The sequence below is a fragment of the Muntiacus reevesi genome, chromosome 15, assembly GCF_963930625.1.
Source record: "Muntiacus reevesi chromosome 15, mMunRee1.1, whole genome shotgun sequence".
Taxonomy (NCBI): Eukaryota; Metazoa; Chordata; class Mammalia; order Artiodactyla; family Cervidae; genus Muntiacus; species Muntiacus reevesi.
Window position 1 is genome coordinate 41,745,767 of NC_089263.1, and position 16,928 is coordinate 41,762,694.

A 16,928-nucleotide genomic window follows, 5' to 3' on the forward strand; every position below is an offset into this window, starting at 1 on the left:
AAACCAGTGGCTATAGCTAAGCACCCAACTGTGGCATTAAGTCAAAAGTGCAATTCTAGCACACCCCCAGCTTTCCAAGCTCTCTACATTAGTGAAGTCAAAAATAATTTTTGAGTTTCTAGCAGAAAGCCCCCCTCCCACCCGCTCCCCATTCTCTGCAGCCATTTATGAAGGCAGCTCAAGGGCAGGGGTGGGGTGTGGGGTGAGCCTTGCAGCAGATGCATCCCCATATCACCATGGCGATAATGAAGCTCTTTGTCCAGCTGTGTGAATGTCCAGTGTGAACTCCCCGATGATCTCACCATTTCCTATTGATTCTATACTTACCTGAATACACCAAGTACTGCAGCCTTTCAATGCATATGCAAACCTCTAAAACGTCCTTTTGTGCAGCACTCTGCTAAAAGACCGCTTTTGAGATGTGTTCTTCATCGCCTCTTCAAACTGAATTAGACTGCTTCCTTCTTTTGAAGGCACAAGTAACTCACTATTTAGAATCTTTGGCTTTTGATTTTGTAGAACGGCCCAACAGGAAGAGAGCATGTTCTCTTTTTTCCTCCATATTTCTGAAGGCAAACTTGGACTGATTTGTTTTGATTTACGAAGAGAGTTATGTTCCTGCCACAGACACAGGCTTCCTTTATGTCCTTCAATCATCAGTCTGTCTCCGTGGACACAGTTCTCCCCAGGAACACTGAAATCCCTCTGTTGGCCACTGCGTGCAGAGCCATGATTGTGCACTCTGGCAAGAGCTCCTCAGATGTGAAGGGGCTTGGGGGTGGGGTGGGGAGGTTTTCTCTACAAGTAGGACATTTCTTGTATGCCTGCCACTGAGCGCAAACCAAGAGACTGGGTGGCTTTTTAAAAAGGTAGCAAATCGAGCTGAGCATCCTCTCTTTGGGCATAAAATACATAGGCGATATAAAAAGTCACGTGTTCTAAAACATAAGCCCACCACGTTTCTCTTTGAACTGTATTCGCCATTCCCTTCACAATTAGAGGCGGGTGATATTTTGACTCTTAGAGACAGAAATGGTCAGATGAGCAGGGCTGGAATGGTTCAGCCAGGAAGTCTCTCCCAGTCTCTGATGGCGCCTTCTCACAAATGCAGGGTCAGCCCTGCCCTGCAGAGCAACTCTGTAACTCAAAGGCATCTGGAGCTTGGACGGTGGGACAGCGCTAGTGACAGCTTCTTGGTTTTTCTCAGAGCTGAGCCATAGCAGCTGAAAGCAAGACTTCGGAGCTTGAAAGAGCATGTCCTCATGCAGCAACAGAGGCGTCCACAGTTACGCCTGGGACCAGCCAAGACTGTGAGGGCATCTGGGAAACTTACACACTCAGCCTCCCTGTCTTCACATTCACCCTCCAAAACCGAAGACAAGGCCATTTCAGTGTTTCGAGATCCTTAAATAAAAATTAATTGGTTAAGAATCTGCCTGCCAATGCAGAGGACACCGGTTCGATCCCTGGTCTAGGAAGATCCCACGTGCCACAGGGCACCAAGTCTGTGTGCCCCACAACCGAGCCTGTGCTCTCGAACCCGTGTTCTGCAGAGAAGCCAGTGCAATGAGAAGCCCGTGCAGCGCAAATGGAGAAAGCCTGAGCATAGCAACCAAGACCCAGCGCAGTCAAAAACAAATACTTAGAAAAAAAAAAAAAGACTAATTCTTATTGCCCAATTTTAAGGACATCGTTCTGGAAATGTTATGATGTGACCATTGAGTTCAGTAGGCACACATAGGCTGCTCTACCAAAAAGTCTGGACAGCAAAAAGCAAACTTTGAGATTAATTAAAGAGAAGATGCCAGCTTATGTTTTAGAAGTGCTCAGACCCTATCATGGAGCAAGACTAAAAATATGATCCACATGAATATTTCCTCTCTCTCGGTTTCTTCTCTTTATAGTTTGAGCATATTGTTATGAATGTTCTCCTGGGCTCATGGGTTTGTTGAGTATCTATCTCTTTTCAAGAGACAATTAACTATTTTTTAAGGACTTCTGTATCAGGTAACTTTGTGTATGCATGCTTAGACATGTCCTACTATTTGCGACACCATGGACTGTAGCCCACCAGGCTCCTCTGAACTCCATGGGACTGTCCAGGCAAGAACACTGGAGTGGGTTGCCATTTCCTTCTCCTGGGCATCTTCCCCACCCAGGGATCGAACCCGTGTCTTCTGCATTGGCAGGCAGATTCTCTACCACTGAGGCATCTGCAAAGCCCATATCAAGTAACTTACATCATGCTTATTTCTGTTTTTCTCCACAAAAGGGATTTTGTAAAATAGGCTAAAACAGTCTCTCATTTCTCTCCATTATTTAAAGCTAGAATCCCAAAATAAAAATAACAGCCCTGGATTAGAGAGAATCGAGAAAGTTTTTGTGTTTATCAAGTTGTCTAACTTACTACAAACTAAAAATCCCTTTCAAACTGGCACCAAGGTGGCTTTTCTTCTTGAGCTGATTAGAACCACATGAGCTCAGGAAAAGCTGTCAGATCCTGCCTCTGGCACAGCTGGAATGATCCAACTGATTTGCCAGTATGATTTAAAAAAAAAAAAAAAGGAAACTTCATCCACAAATCATACACTTATGTTCTAGAGCCTCAAGCAAAAATTATTCCCTGTTCGTTTCAAAAGAAGCAAAACTCCACTGTGACCTCTTTTATAGGTCCTCTGGAAAACCAAAAGCACTGGGGTGATCTTATGGTCAACATTTCATATAGTGGGAGCTAATTGTCCCTTAGACTGCAAAGAGATCAAACTAGTCAATCCTAAAGGACATCAACCCTGAATAGTCATTGGAAGGACTGATGCTGAAGCTGAAACTCCAATACTTTGGCCACATGATGCAAAGAGCCGACTCACTGGAAAAGACCCTGATGCTGGGAAAGATTCGGAGAAGACAATGGCAACCCACTCCAGTATTCTTGCCTGGAGAACCCCAGGGACGGGGGAGCCTGGTGGGCTGCCGTCTACGGGGCCACACAGAGTCAGACACGACTGAAGCGACTTAGCAGCAGCAGCAGCTGGGAAAGATGGAAGGCAGGAGGAGAAGGGGGTGACAGAGAATGAGATGGTTGGATGGCATACTGACTCATTGCACATGAGTTTGAGTAAACTCCAGGAGATAGTGAAGGGCAGGGAGGCCTGGGGTGCTGCAGTCCATGGGGATGCAATGAGTTGGACACGACTTTACGACTGAACAACAGTAGGAGCTAACTCAGAGCCAGCCTTATCTCCAGTTACTAGAGTCCCACAGACATACGGGGGGTGTCATTCAGAAAACACTGATCCTGGGAAATGATCCTGATCTAACACCACGCTAGGGTGTCTCCCTTTTCAGAATTCTGTTTGTCAGGCTGGCCCAGAGCAAATCAATGGATTAAATCAAACTTCTCCTCTTGACCTGACAGTGACGGGCCCCTGGATCTGCTCCGTGGTGCTGATCACATTAAGGAGAGGCACTCAAGTAGCCCCTGATTCCCCAGGGGACCCCTCGGGTCCCCTCCTCCCCAGCCTTTCCCCACCACTTCCTCACTAAGCCTACCTGTCTCTCACTGAGGTCCCTCTGCCAGATGGCCCTTGGCCTGGGTGATAAATAACATCATGTAATCATGGATCCTAATAAAATTGTATTTATCTTCTCAGGAAACACAGATGCACCTAATCAGATCCAGAGTCATGCTGCCTGAACCCAAAAAGGTGACACCACATCAGTCTTTTAGTAAATAAAGCCTTTCCATCCCCTCACAACACACCCATGGGGCCCACTCTCGAGGCTGAAATTTTGCTGGTCCTGCATTCCAGAAAGGAGATTTTGCTTGTTTATAAGTAAGAGAAAGTATTATTAGGAAGGAGGTGATGATCTTTATGTTGATTCTGCAAAATTCTTACTTGGCTTTATAATTTTTGTCTCACTTTGCCCTCTTGCTATGCACTGCATGGAGCTTCCCAGGAGGCGCTAGAGGTAGAGAACCCACCTGCCAATGCAGGAGACATAAGAGACATGGATTCAATCCCTGAGTCAGGAAGATCCCCTGGAGGAGGGCATGGCAACCCACTCCAGTATTCTGGCCTGGAGAATCCCATGGACAGGGAGATGCAAAGAGTCGGATACGACTGAAGCTACTAAACAACAACAATGCACTGCATTGTGGATTTTTTTTTTTTTTTTTTTTTTAATGTTTGCATGCTTTGGGTTAAATTCTAGTCCAAAATCCCCAGCCAGGTTGGGCTGGTCCGGCCTAGCATCTCAGTGTTTTCTTCATGTGACTCTAAAAAAGGGACTTCTTAGTCTCTTTGCCTTTATTAAAAAGAGTAGAACCATCTGAAATAAGCCCTTATTCCAGATACACAGCAGGAAGAATTCTACACCAACCACTGATTGGGGTACTCTAAGTTTTCTCTGTGAAAATAGTGGGCAGAATTTCATAACCCATCGTTCCTCTATTAATAGTTAACCAGGCTGAGAGGATCTGAATAAAAGCACGTCTTGTTGCATGCAACAATGGTTTGACAGAAGAACTGTATGGCAGAGTCAGTATTTTACCGCTTTCAGCTTCACTACGCAGTTTTGTAGCCGGGGAAGCCATGCATGCAGAATGGCAGAACTTACAATTGCCTACAAAAGCAGAGTACAATCCTACCTGTGGAGCCTCGCCACCAAGAGAAGGTGACAGTTCCGGGTTTTAAAAATACCCTAAACTGTAGAATAGTTTCAGAACAGAACTCATCGCTGTTTGAAGCACTCATCAAAGCAAGCCATTTTCAAGCAACTGTTGAAACATAAGCATTAAATTTTACAACCATCCATTTGGTGTATTTTGAGACCAAAAAAATAGGAGAATGGGAGAAAAGCATTGAAATTGATGTGTTTATGGATAAAATATGTGGAGGTTTGATATTTGACCACTTTCAGAGCCAGGAAGAGGGGCTCAGACACAATGGGAAGAGCTTCCACGGCCTTAAACACAGCTCTTTTCCAAAGTGACTTCCCTTTACCCATCCACACCCCCTCCCCCAAAAAAATCAAAATGTACTTCATGAAACTATTGTATATGAAGCACTTATTAGCCATAATTAAATGGACAATATGAATTTACTACGTCTTTAGGACTCTGGCTTGTTCTGGTTTAGAGCAAGATGATTAATGCAAATACATATTACTTGAGATAACCATTTAGCAGCTAATTTAGCCAAATTTATTACAGCAGTTAGAGGTTTTTCATTTTAGCAGACGGAGACAAGGACATGCCAAAAGTGGGCAGCGTGGACGAGTGCACACTGCCCTCTAGTGGCCAGCCGCTGGCGCGCTGCTGGGGGGAGTGCACTCACTGAGATTGCCTTCCCAGCGATAACAGCAGGTTGCGCACGTTTCCGGCATCCTTTTAAACCCTTCCCATCCACAGCACTTTATTCCAGGGGCTGATTTATGGCACTTTCCCCCCTTTTACTAGCTCAGGAGTACCCAGATACAAATCAAATCCATTTCAACTTGGCAAGATTTTGGTTAAAGTATCACTTTTAACATCTGCATTTTAAAGCTCTCTTTCCGTGGGTATTTAATGGCACCGTTTCACATTACTGATTGTTTTTACTTGTTCCTTCATTTGGGGCCATATTTCAGAGTCCGTGCGGAGCCGTCACTCTGTTTAGCTCTAGCCAAGTCAATCCTGTGCCTCCCTTAGGCCAGCCTTTCTCTCTGACTTGGTGAGGGAATGTATTTTGTTCCAACGTTCAGCAAATTCTCCCCAGAATCTCCCAACTGACCCATGTAGATTTAGTTCATGCTATAAATTCTGTTCAACGGGATCAAAAGGCACCGATGTATAAGGACACAGGTTGAGATGGCTCGCGCTGAGGTGAAATGATCAAAGACAGAGGGGAAAGCATCTTCGGAACCATTCAGATATCCAGAATCGCAGAGGGGGCTACCTCGAAGCCATGAATAAATCACACCCAGATCTGCCTGTGGTCCCATCTGACGTCAAACCCTCCCTTGACAACATCCACACCGCATTAAGCGCTCTGTGAGCCAGCAAGATCTGCAGTCCTGTTATCCTTCCTTTCACAGTATGACTGCCCCAAACGGAATCAAGTCCTGCTACAAACATAGTAACCCTACCTCCAGAGCTGCCGCGCCACTGAATTGGTGATTTTATTTGTCCTACTAATGGCATTCTACATTAAGCATACACAGGGGCACCCCTGACTCGATGCGAGACCTCCTCTTTCTAAGCTTCAGATTTTGCAGAGACGATGATCATTTCATCCCAGTCTTAACATGCAATGCCTTCTGTTCTGTTTTTTCACTAGTGCTGAATAAGGGCCAGTGTGTGACCAAATACTACCGCTGGATGCAGAAGAACGGAGGCTACATTTGGATCCAGTCTAGTGCCACCATAGCTATTAACGCCAAGAACGCAAATGAGAAGAATATCATCTGGGTGAACTATCTTCTGAGGTATATTTCCGAATTCTTTCTCATTCCTATCTCAGTTATAAAAGATAAAGCCCAATGGTTAATAGCTGACATGTTGTATTATCTTTTGACAGTATCTGGTGTGGAATTATATGGAAATTCTGCTTTTCTTTCCACAAGAGTCAAAGAAATGGGAAAGGCTCAAAGTTATGTCATTAGGGACTCCCAGGGCAGACCTGTGAACTGTTCACTAGTTCCCGGTCAGCAACCACTTGGGTGGCTTTGCAGAAGTTGCTTTGGTTTCCCCACAAACGTTCGGGCCAGATAAAGAACACAGACATTTGCCTCCAGTGGAAACATTCAAAAAGCATCTCCTTCTCCCCGACACATTCTCATACTCATGCACTCCAACCCCTGCAAAAATGGTGTGAAAGGGGATGGAAAGAAGTGACAGAATTCATTATATTCCTCTTGTATCCCATCCCTTTGAAGCCCTGAGCATATTACATAGGGTTAGATTCCTCAAGCACTCAAGTTTAGGTAAGTGAAGGGAGTCACTTCACCAGAATCGAGACAGTTTCAGTATACAAATGAAGGAGTCTTCTTTTGCCTGCTCTGTGATCTCAGGCAAGTGTGACCGCTACTTGAATGCATCATCAAATTTATATCCATTAATGCAGCCAAGCTCAACAGTTTCCTGAATTCCAGTGTGCAACACCATTCCTGTCTCCTTCTGCAAATGCTTGCTGCCTATGCATTCAGACAGCGCCACGGTAACCAAGATGAAGAGCCTGGGTGGTCTGCATCTGGGGACAAGCTGTCTGAGATCTTCTCCACCAATCCTGCTAGGAAATCCTCCAACTGCCCAGCCTGGCTCCCTCCCATCACCGTCATTCCAGTCTTTGGTTTCTCTTGGCCTAAAGCCACCAAGCAGGGCCCACACGTGGCCTTAGGAGGTGAGCTGCCAGTAGGTGTTCTGAATGGAAGTTGTTGCCCTTTGGCTGATAATCTCGGTAGGGAGTACCCGAATCCCATTTTTCTTTGAGACCGAGGTGCTGACAGCCGTGGCTCATCAGCACGCTGACCCTTCAGTGTTTTCGCCTCCATTGGTGACTGGAAGGCATGAATGTGCCTGCTCCCAATAGCATATCAATCAGGCGCTAATGATTATTGCTCTAGAGAGGGCTTTAATGCGTACCACTTAGAAGAGTCTTCATTCATCTACTTTCTTTTTCCTTTTTTTGACCTCTTCTACTCTACATTAAGTCTCTCTAAAGGTAAAAGTATGGGTATTTAATGGGGTTTTCTCCAAAGCCTGCTTTTCATGCAAACTATGCTGTTTGTGATACACTCAAGGTGGGTTCTGCTTTCAGGGAATTCTTTTACTTAGAGGTTTATGGAATAGTCGCTCTAGGCAATGCAGAAGGTTATAAAAACTCACATGCCGAAGAGAAAACAGAATAAGGTATTGCAGCATTGATGTTCACTGGCTAGGCAAAAATGGTGTTGTGCCAGGGAGATATATTATTCTTAAAAGTCAGATGTTAGTGGGACTTCCCTGGTCCATGCTGCAGCTAAAGATCCTGGGTGGCACAACGAAGAACCAGGGCTGCCAAACAAATAAATAAAAATAAATATTAAAAACATTAGACATGAGTAACAGGGACACAGAAGTCTGAAAGATGGCTGGTCCCCAGCAGCTGGAACCTCGAGCGCTAAACTCATCCCATGGTTGTTCACCTGATTCAAGGAGATTTCTTCCCATGGGGTTCTTACTGCCTCATCAGCCTCGTGACTTCCTACTCTGCCCCCAAACAGAGGGAGAGGGGAGGGTTAGGAAGAGGTCAGTCTGTGCTACTCTGGAGCCACGCTCTTGGTCCAGACGAGGATCACACAGTACAGACTCATGAGCATTGGTTGCTCCTGTTCCATCCAGTTCCATCTGGAGAGGAAGGAAGCAATTTGGGTATCAAAGACCAGCCTCCTGGCTCAAAAGCCTCAGCCTCAGGCCAGCCAGACCTGTTTCCGCAGACCTGAAGACTTGCCGTGGGTTCACTACTAGAAGACTGTCAGTCGGAGGACAAGTAACTTGTGAAACCTTCTCGGCAGCTGGACCACGGAGGCTGAAAAAGATGAGCTCCAGTGAGAGGGAGGACCCCCAAGTCTGCCACTCACCAGGATCACTTCCTCGCCTGGAGGTCTACAAAAACAGGCCTTGGCCATGGCCAGATAGCAACTACTGACGCTGGTTTTCCCCTCCCATCTTCTTACCCTTTGTTCCTCCCCGGGGAAGTAATTTTCTGCTCCCTCTCCTAGCCAGAGTCCCTCACTTCTGGGCCCCCTCCAGGCTAGCAGTTCCCTGTTCTGAAATTACTTCAGCCATTTCCTCCAGTCTTCTTCCTGTGCCCTTACAACACGTGGTAGAATCACAGAGGCCACCTTCCCACCATCGGCTCAGCTGATAGTCTAGAAAAGGCTCTGCTGCTGACACCAATTCACACTAAGGAGTAAACGCTAAATGCCCAATCATTTATCTTAGAGAATTAGCGCCACCCCCAGGATATTGGTGATTGTAGAGCAGTTACTGAAACAGTGCCTCTTTGATGTAGGAATTTCACTAGAAATGAGCTAGGGAGCCAGTAATCACCAATGGTAGGTGTCTGGCTGACTGGCCATGATATCAACAGGAGGACAGAAGAGGGCATTCTCCATTTGGAGAAAAGAGGCTTTCCTTGTACCTTCACATGACGGTAGCCTATCCTGCTTGGGTGCCGGGCTGGCCTTGGAGTGGCATTCCACGAAGATCGCTAGCTCAGACTGACCGAACGCACTCCCTTTTCCAGGAGAGGCATTCTTCTGAATTAAAAATGGAACAAAACTTAAGCACCGTTGTGCAGATGGGGTTAGATCGATTCTGTTAGGGCCTCTTTCACACTGGGACTCTCCCCACTGCAATCAGATCTCAGCTAACAAGCCACAGGTGTACACCACATGAGCAGATGGAAATGTGATTGTAATGGGTGTGTTGACAGTTCAGTAGCCATAATCCACGCAGCCCAAGGTGCACCTGTGCATCCGTCAGATCGTCAGGCACTGGGGGCTCTGCCCCCCACTACCCCCGCCACCACCCCACCACACACACACATAGCCTCTGAACAGCAGAGGAGCTCCATCAAGGAGCCAACACAAGGATGCTGAAACGAGGGCCTCGTTAGGAGCCCAGGAGCAGACAGGGCACGCCAGGAGGCAGGGGGATGAACTGTTGAGGGTGCTTTGCGCATCCTCTGTTCCCCCAGGTGTGAGACGGGGTGGAATGTTAAGCAGCACAGTTCCCTGGCCCCCAGTGGTATCTGATTATTTAAAAGCTTTTCAGTGACTTTCTTGTAGCATTTGGGTATTCAATCATTGTAGCAAGGCGCACCTGTACCCCAGCCATGCACTCCAAGCTTCTATAAAAGTCCTGTGATGAGCTGAGAAATGATTTCATGGTGAGTCTTCTAACTCTCTGAGCTCCCCAAAGTTTGGGGCACGGAAGTGGAAAAAGGATGGTCAAAGGCAAGCCATCCCGAGTGGGTGTGTGCACTCCTGATGAACGCCTCCCTCCCCCACAGCAACCCCGAGTACAAGGACACCCCAATGGACATCGCACAGCTCCCCCACCTGCCGGAGAAAACTTCGGAGTCCTCGGAGACCTCCGACTCTGAGTCAGACTCTAAAGACACCTCAGGTATTACAGGTATTACAACTTCTCCATGTTCTGTGCTTAAGGCTTGCCTTTCCAAATATGAGGGGTGGGCAACAGCCAGAGGGCCATCATCTGAATGAAACTGGTCAAATTTTATATAGAGAAGTCAGTCATGTCAAGGTATTACTGAGCCTTTCTCAACACACATATGTATATATACTTATATACCACTACATTCATATGTACACATTATATATGTGTGTGCACATATATAAAACACGCACTTATGTATGTGGTATTATATAAATATATACATGTATATGGGCTTCCCTGGTGGCTCAGATGGTAAAGAATCTGCCTGCAATGCGAGAGACCTCGGTTTGATCCCTGGGTTGGGAAGATCCCCGGGAGAAGGGAATGGCCACCCACCCTAGTATTCTGGCCTGGAGAATTCCTAAACAAAGCAGCCTGGTGGGCTACAGTCCACTGGATTCCAAAGAGTCGGACAAGAATGAGTGACTAACACACACATACATGTACATAAATATGTAAACTACATACATATATGCATGTCGTTATATATTAATACACATAGGCATTTTATGGTATATAAATATATACACACAAATATACAGAGAGACTGATTAATTTAGCCATCACTTAGTGTCAGCTCTCCATACGGAAGAAGGCCTGCCCTAACCCCATAGCTTCCTCCACCCTCTTTACTAGAGCACACAGCAGGGCTATCTTTGTTGCTCCCGGACCGACTGGGACTTTGAGCCCCAAATGTTCACACACTCACCAAGCTGGGATGGAATCCCTAAAGTGGGATACTCAATGGCATCAGTAACTGACTTTCTGCGTGCGGGACCGTTAGTCATTTTCTGAACCGATACTGAATAAATCCATGCTTTCCCTTTCCTAGTTCTTTTGGGAAGCAGACTGAATAGTTCTTTGGAACATAGAAAAGTTAACAGAAAAATTTACTTTTCCTCCAATCCCCAGTCCCCTTCTACAGGCACACATAGATCCAGGGGGCGCGTAACTCAGAGAATTTACAACTGCAAAAATGTCTAAGCTTCTTCTAACCCAACCTTTTCTACTAAATAAAGGAAAGCCAGAGTAAGTGATGTGAGTTGCCCAAGGTTCCAGTCCAGGCTGCCATCCAAAAGCATGTAGCAGAGACATGCAATCAGCATCATCCCTAAATGTTTTGAGGTTATATTACTAAGAAAACCTTTATCCTCCCTAAACTATGGCAGATGACTAGGGCTCCCCCACCACAAGCGCCATCCATTGGGAACCTGCTCCTGTGAACACATAGCCCTCTACTCCAGACAGCCTTAGGGAGGCAGGAAGAGGTGAGGAGGCTCGTGATAGTTTTTGGCATGCGTTTGAGGGTCTTCACGAGGGCAGAGTTCCAGAACAATCTCTGCTCCTTAATTATACAGTATATAGCAGTGAACCAAAAAGACAAAATTTCCCTGCCCTGTGGAGTTCGTATTCCAGTTGGGGGAAAAGACAGAATAAAAATAAAACACACAAATGAATCCGATGACATTCAGTGCTCTTAAGAATAACAACTCTAGGAATAGACAGTATGGTTTTCGATAAGGAGCAAATATTTGCCAGTAGAACACGCACACCTCTTTGGGAGGTCACCTTGCAAATCATCATTTTCCTGTGCCGCTGACACCTTATTCCGGGTTATTCACGCTGACTCCCTGAGTATTTCTGCAGAACTTCTCAAACGTTAAGGTGCCTAAGAATCACCTGGGGACCCTGTTCAAATGAAGGATCCCATTCAGTAGGTGTGGGTGGACGCCTGGGCTTCTGCATTTGGAACAAGCCTCCAGGTGATGGGGCCCGTGCTCTGGGAGTCACTCCCCCACCCGCCATAACCTCGGTCCTCACGAGAGAGAAAGCCAAGGCTTTAGGTTTCCAAAGTGGCAGAGCCAGCAGCAGCTCAGGATGGGACAAGACACCCGGCCCCACTCCCCTCCCCCGCCCCCGCCGGTGAGAGGGGCGCGTTCTGCTGCTAGCCTGACATCTCCTGTGTCTCCCCCCACACAGAGGACAACGAGAACTCCAAGTCCGACGAGAAGGGGAACCAGTCGGAGAACAGCGAAGACCCGGAGCCCGACCGCAAGAAGTCAGGCAACACTTGCGACAACGACATGCACTGCAACGACGACGGCCACAGCTCCAGCAACCCGGACAGCCGCGACAGCGACGACAGCTTCGAGCACTCGGACTTTGAGAACGCCAAGGCGGCCGAGGACGGCGGCGGGGGCGGCTTCGGCGCGCTGGGCCGGATGCAGATCAAGGTGGAGCGCGGCTACGTGGAGAGCGAGTCGGACCTGCGGCTGCAGGACTGCGAGTCGCTGTCGTCGGATAGCGCCAAGGACTCGGACAGCGCGGGCGAGGCGGGCGCGCAGGCCTCCAGCAAGCACCAGAAGCGCAAGAAGCGGCGGAAACGGCAGAAGGGCGGCAGCGCCAGCCGCCGGCGCCTGTCCAGCGCGTCGAGCCCGGGCGGACTGGACGCCGGCCTGGTGGAGCCCCCGCGGCTGCTGTCGTCCCCCAATAGTGCCTCGGTGCTCAAAATCAAGACCGAGATCTCAGAACCCATCAACTTCGACAACGACAGCAGCATCTGGAATTACCCGCCCAACCGGGAGATCTCCCGGAACGAGTCGCCCTACAGCATGACCAAGCCCCCCAGCTCCGAGCACTTCCCGTCCCCGCCGGGCGGCGGCGCGGGCGGCGGGGGGCTGCACGTGGCCATCCCGGACTCGGTCCTCACCCCGCCCGGCGCCGACGGCACCTCCTCCTCCGCCACCGCCACCGCCCGCAAGACTCAGTTCAGCACGTCGGCCCCCGCGGCCTTGGCCCCCGTCGCCTCCGACCCGCTCTCGCCCCCGCTGTCGGCGTCCCCGCGGGACAAGCACCCCGGGGGCGGGAGTGGGAACGGGAACGGCGGGGGCGGCCCGGGCGCGGCCAACTCCTTGCTCTACACCGGGGACCTGGAGGCGCTGCAGAGGTTGCAGGCGGGCAACGTCGTGCTGCCGCTGGTGCACAGGGTGACCGGGACCCTGGCGGCCACCAGCACGGCCGCGCAGAGGGTCTACACCACGGGCACCATCCGCTACGCCCCCGCCGAGGTGACCCTGGCCATGCAAGGCAACCTGCTGCCCAACGCGCACGCTGTTAACTTCGTGGACGTTAACAGCCCGGGCTTCGCCCTCGACCCCAAGACGCCCATGGAGATGCTCTACCACCACGTGCACCGGCTCAACATGTCGGGACCGTTCGGCGGCGCGGTGAGCGCGGCCGGCCTGACGCAGATGCCCGCCGGCAACGTGTTCACCACGGCGGAGGGACTCTTCTCCACGCTGCCCTTCCCGGTCTACAGCAACGGCATCCACGCGGCACAGACTCTGGAGCGCAAGGAGGACTGAGCGGCGCCCCCTGGCGGCCTGGCGGGGTCTCCGCCCGCCCCCGGAGGCATCGTCGGCGTTTTCGTTTAGACCTTTGATTCTAGCACTTTGAATTCGAGCAGGTCAGCATCTTCTCTTCGCCACGACGGTCCCCGATCCACCCCCTTTTCTTTCTTTCACTGGACTCATTCTTTCCTGTAAAGATATTTTTTATTTTTGGGGCCTTCAGAGGGTCAGACGACCGGTTGCCTGCCCTTTTGTCTTCTGAGATGTGTGTTGGGTTGTTTTGCTCTCTTTTGCATCTTTATTGAGATGTCTTTCATGTGTATATGCCTCTGCCATAGAATACTCAGTCTTGTGGTCAAGAGATTTCTCAAGTGACAACCATTGGGTGTTCTTCGTAAAGATCTTGATATGATCAAGATTGAAAGAGACAAGGATAAACAATGTGCCCTGTTTGACTAAGTCAAATGAAATGGGGTGGTGTTTTGTTTCTGTTCCTGATTCCTTTGAAAATAGGGGGATAGCATTTTAGAATTTTATGCAGAATTTAATTCTCTTTTTATGGTTAAGATTTTAAGATTTTCTTACTTGCACATAAAAATAATTTGGGTTCTTAAGCTTAATTTCTGGCCTGTGACTAGAATGTTTAAAAACAAAAAGTTGGACTAAATGTTAATTACTGAAACATTAACTTAATTTCTAAAACCATGGTGCTATCATTTATTAATCTGTAATGTCTTCATACAAAATGCAGCTCCTGGGCTGGGTTTTGGGAAAAAAACAAACAAAAAGTGTGTTCTGTCCTGGTCTGGAGTCCATTGCTGCAGTCTCCTTGGTTAGTTAAGACAAAGCCCTCATTAACGTTTGCTGCAGGACTTAAAATTTACCTCCCAACTAACAAACATAGCCTCACATTAAATTTAATGGGTCAGGAAAGCCCTTTTTAAAAGGGTTTTTGGAAAACTCAATCAAACTGACTTGAGGAGCAGTTTAGGTACATTCTGTCTTTTGTTGAGCTTTGTTTCTTTCCTTTTCTCAGTCTAACTGAGGCTAATTTTTTACAACTTCAATAACACTTCAGAGTAAAAGAAGGAAAAAATATTTAACATTTTTTTTTCGTTTCTTGCTTAAAAAAAAAAGGAAGGTTGTATTTGTATTTTGGGGGACTGATTTGATGGATTTTTTTTTCCCCTTTGGTTCTTTTATATCTAGGTTGGAACCAATAAGGTTTAAAACTAATGAATGGGTTCAAATAAGCTTCAAACAGATAACTGCAACTGAAAACTGCACATTAAAGTTAAAAAAAAAAAAAGAAAAAAAAGAAAACGGAAAAAAATAATATCCTATTTTGTCTTCGTTGCCAGAAATCAGTGTAGTGTCAAACACTCCAAATGACTGTCGAGTATAAATTCTTCTTCCACTCCATTTTTGGCAGCTGTTTGTTGAGGCATCTAATAACAGATGTGAGAACTGTAACGTGTGCGCTGTGTACGTGTCCTTGGCCGTCAGTCCATTGCAGTTTCAATGTGTGTTTCTATATGCAGTATATACTAAGCTAATGTAGTTGTTTTGTCCTTTGTCTTCTCTGTGCTCTATCTCTAGTCTGGAGTGGTACAGTCCCATTCCTGCAGTCGTAGTGAATCAGTGATTCTTGGGGGTTAGTGATTTTTGTGTGGTGGCCTTCCTCTGTAACGTCACCCTATGCTGCTTCTACTGTCTGTGACTTCCGTTCCACTCCTTAAGATTCCTGCTGTTGCTTTACTGGTGTATATTCTCCTGACCTATCCCCCCTCTTTCCCTCTCTCTGGTCTCCCCTTTTCCTGCCTCGTCTCCCCACCACCCCAACTTCTCCCCAACTTCTCTCCTTTTTCATTCTCAGAGATAAAAAGACTCTTAACTAGCTCAAGGTTAATGGAGCCATTTTTTCCCACAACGGAATTCTGGGTACGACTCTTTCTTCTGCAGTGCCACGCAACGCGCTGAAGAATAATGCTCAGATGTATGAAATAAATTGATGCCATATAGCCTCAGCTGTTAACATTCCCAGAGTCCCTTGTGCTCTACCTATAAGCAGTGGGTGCTTTTCTTTGGTTTCTTTCCAGGTTGGCTGATGGAGCAATATATAAAGCAATTTACCAGTGAGACAGAAAATTATTTCAAAGGTCAACCAACATTTTTTAAAAACAAAAGGGGAGGGGGGGGATGGACTATAGAATTGTCATATATATTTGTTTATGTGTGCAATGCTAATAGAGTAACTCGGCTGTCCTTTGAATATCACTGTGTTGAGTGGATTCCTCCTGGCCCTCTGATTCCATGAGTTGGGCCCAAACCACTGTGGAATAGTAACAAAAGAAAAAGAAGTTTAATGCCACAAATTTTAATAGCGAGTGCTTACTTGAAGGATCTGAGTCGTTTTAGAAGGTAAAGAAGGCCAATCATGAAATTTAAAGATTAATTTTGGAAGCTCTACTCTAGCTATTGAACAATCAAAGGAACGCACCTATCAGCTACAAAGAACAGCTAGACAGCTGTTGTTGTTTTTTTTTTTTTCTTTTATAAATGTTTCCGTGTTGTGTCAGAATGATTTCTGGTGATTTAAACTAACAGATAATCACAGCTGCTGTCTAAATCCATAGTGTTAAAATTACAAAATGAAAAAAAAAAAAAAAAACACTTCATTACCTGTGAAGACTGTGTCTGTGTTTTTAACTATTTCTTGTACAAATATATGAAAACTTTTATGAGGAGACTGGTGCCAAGTAGCTGAATAATGGGGAAAGGGATATTCTGTTCGTAAAAATCTTAGCAGTGTTACCAACTCTACAATATATATATAAAAAAATTAAAACGTTACAAAGCGACAGCTATGGTACATTTGTTTTGTGTGAAGCTAACCCGGACCTAACTTCCTGAGTGCCTGGCTTATTTTGAAACATTTTTTTTCATTGACCATTGATAATGCTGCAAATCAGAAATGTACATACTTCATTTACAACAGGGTTCTTTTTATACTTTTGTAGATTCTCATACATGTCACATACATGGTTGTCTTTATGTAACTTAATTTTTCATCCGCAGGTGCCATTTTCATAATAAACTTCTCTTGGATTTGTTACTATCTGGCATCATTTCTTTTACATGTAACCATCCTAACTAATGAATGCTGGTAGTATTTGTTTAAGCAGGTACCTTGGTCATTATTCTTGATTTAAAAAAAAAAAAATTTTAAGCATCCATATTTTTGCTAGTTTTGGACAAAATACATAGCTTGTGTACCGATGAGGCTGACAAGGCACAGATTAAGATGCTAATCCAAATACTACACCAAACTTGCAACCATCCTAAATTTTCAGCTACCCAAACTCATTGTCATATGA

General features: G+C 46.6%; 1 protein-coding gene across 1 annotated transcript in view; it reads left to right on the forward strand.

Annotated features, from left to right (window-relative positions):
- The window catches only part of NPAS3 (neuronal PAS domain protein 3), an 811,965-nt gene extending 795,345 nt beyond the window's left edge, over positions 1 to 16,620 (forward strand). The window contains exons 10-12 of the mRNA XM_065906065.1: positions 6,318 to 6,465; positions 10,035 to 10,159; positions 12,182 to 16,620. Coding sequence (XP_065762137.1) covers positions 6,318 to 6,465; positions 10,035 to 10,159; positions 12,182 to 13,566 — 1,658 coding nt within the window. The 3' untranslated portion in view covers positions 13,567 to 16,620. The remainder of the gene's footprint in view (positions 1 to 6,317; positions 6,466 to 10,034; positions 10,160 to 12,181) is intronic.
- The last annotated feature ends 308 nt before the right edge of the window (positions 16,621 to 16,928 follow it).